Below are 2,500 nucleotides of genomic sequence, written 5' to 3'. Positions count from 1 at the left end.
GCAACAGCACACGAGGGACACAAGAGGGAGAACGAAGTGCAAGAGCCAAAAAGCCAGAGCAGCTGCATCCTCACACACACACACACACACACACACACACCAACACAGGCACACAAAACACACACACACTCTTTCCCACACATATACTCTCACACACCCACAAACACAGATCCATATACGCACACACACACACACACACACACACACACACACACACACACACACACACACATACATACAAACGCATGCACACTGGCACCTCTCTCTCTCTCTCTCTCTCTCAGGCACTACTCACCATGAACTGCACGTTGTCGAAGCCGTTGGCCAGCAAGTGGTTCTCGTACTGGACCAGGCCGATGCTGTCGAGCCACTGGCCCACGGACTGGAGCGGGCAGCGGGGTCCTATGAGAGGGTGCAAGGGCAGACGCTTGAGCAGCGAGTAGCCGTCCACGCGGTAGCAGCGGCAGTCCGGCTGGGACAGCTGGCACTGCCACATCATGTTCCGGGCAAAGTGGCTGTCGAACGAGCCCGCCATGGTGCCTCGTCCGAGAGGAGCCAAAGCCGGGAGGAAACAAGATACACGACCACCAACAACGACAACAACAAAAAAGCACCGGCGGAGGACGCTCCGAGGAGCAAGAGGAGGAAGAGATGAAGAACAACGGAGGAAAAGAGGGAGGGAGAGAAAAGAATAATAGAAAGGAGATACAGGGGGGGAGAGAACAAAGTGCAAGGAAGAAAGAAAAATAGAGGGGGGGGGAAGGGGGGAGCGGGAGAAGGAGAGAGAAAGAGGGAGGGAGGAGGAGGAGGAGGAGGAGGAGGAGGAGGAGGAGAGGATGGGGTTAAGGTCCCGGTCGAGGTGAGGGGTTGGCGCTGGTGGACGGCGTTGCCAGCATGGCGGAGCTGGGAGTAGATCCAGAGAGAGGAGCCGATCGGAGCGATGGATGGAGAGCGTGCGAGAGAGAGAGAGAGAGAGAGAGAGAGAGAGAGAGCGAGGGAGAGAGAGAGAGAGAGAGGGGGAGAGAGAGAGGAGAGATGCAGCCGCCGCTGCTAAGACTGCTGCACTGAGGCAAGCGCGAGCTCAGCTGTTGCTCCTGCCTGCAGGTTCTGTGTGTGTGTGTGTGTGTGTGTGTGCATGCGTGCATGCGTGTGTGAGCGAGAGAGATAGAGAGAGAGAGAGAGGGAGAGAGAGGGGGAGGGAAGGAGAGAGAGGGAGGGAGGGATAGAGAGAGAGTGCTGCCTGTCTGCCTGGTAGATTCTCTTTATCAACTACTCCCACACTCATCTGTATGCCTCTATTGCCTGTTCTCTCCACTCCTCCACTCCTCCACTCCCTCTCTCTCTCTCTCTCTCTCTCTCCCTCTCTCTGACTCTCTCTCTCTCTCATTCATTCTCCCTGTGTTTCCCCTTCTCTCCCTCTCCCTTTCTCTCTCCTTCTTTATCATTCAATCTTTCTGTAGCTCATCTTCTTTCTCTACCCTCTCTTTCTATCAGTCTCTCTTGTCTTTCTCTCGTATTCTCTCTATCGCTCTCGCTCTCTCGCTCTCTCGCTCTCTCGCTCCCTGCTTGAGCAGTGGCACACACTCCCGATAGTAGCCATCAGATCAGCCCAACCTCTTTGTCTGAGAGCAAAGCTGCTCTCTCTCTCTCACACACACACACACACACACACACACACACACACACACACTGACACCCACCCACCCAAACATACACAATGCTTTTCAGTCCCAGTGCATGCATATACTCTGAGTATGCATGCACGAGTTTATGCACACACACACACACACACACACACACACACACACACAGATAGAGTGGGCGTCTGTGACTGTTGGCGGGAAGAGGGGCTTTAACACAAACAGGATTTCTCCCCATGGTTGCCACGGTGAGGGAAGAAGGGAACGCTTCTCTGTAGGGGAGGTGGGGAAAAGAGGGGTGGCACAGAGAAGAAGAAGGAGAGCAAGAAATAGTGAGAGAGAGCAGAGGGGAGAAGAGAAAGAGAGAGAGAGGAGGAGCAGGAGAGAGGAGGAGCAGAAGAGAGGAGGAGCAAGGAGAGCAGGAGCAGGAGAGAGGGATGAAGCCTCTAATGACCTGGGGGGAGAGAAAGAGAGAGAGGGGAGCAGGAGAGAGGAGGAGCAAGGAGAGCAGGAGCAGGAGAGAGGGGTGAAGCCTCTCATGACTTGGGGGGGAGAGAAAGAGAGAGAGGAGGAGTAGGAGAGAGGGATGAAGTCTCTAATGACTTGGGGGGAGAGAAAGAGAGAGAGGAGGAGCAGGAGAGAGCAGGAGCAGGAGAGAGGGATGAAGCCTCTCATGACTTGGGGGGAGAGAAAGAGAGAGAGGAGGAGCAGGAGAGAGGGATGAAGCCTCTCATGACTTGGGGGGAGAGAAAGAGAGAAAGAGAGAGAGGCAGAAGAGGGCGAGCCACTGCAGACTCACACGTGAGTCAGGCTCTCTTCTCTACATGCACCCATGGCACAGAGTGGACACGACACACACA

The 2,500-nt window shown here is 55.0% G+C and overlaps 1 protein-coding gene across 2 annotated transcripts in view; it reads right to left on the bottom strand.

Moving 5' to 3' along the window:
* The window catches only part of anks1b (ankyrin repeat and sterile alpha motif domain containing 1B), a 293,688-nt gene that overhangs the window by 88,114 nt on the left and 203,074 nt on the right, over positions 1–2,500 (bottom strand). For both annotated transcript variants that reach the window (XM_012828021.3, XM_031582966.2), the window contains exon 15: positions 296–402. In XM_012828021.3, coding sequence (XP_012683475.2) covers positions 296–402 — 107 coding nt within the window. The remainder of the gene's footprint in view (positions 1–295; positions 403–2,500) is intronic.

This window comes from Clupea harengus, chromosome 16 (genome assembly GCF_900700415.2).
Source record: "Clupea harengus chromosome 16, Ch_v2.0.2, whole genome shotgun sequence".
NCBI classification, from domain to species: domain Eukaryota; kingdom Metazoa; phylum Chordata; class Actinopteri; order Clupeiformes; family Clupeidae; genus Clupea; species Clupea harengus.
The sequence above is the reverse complement of the archived record's forward strand: the minus strand, read 5'-3'. Positions and strand labels throughout refer to the sequence as shown.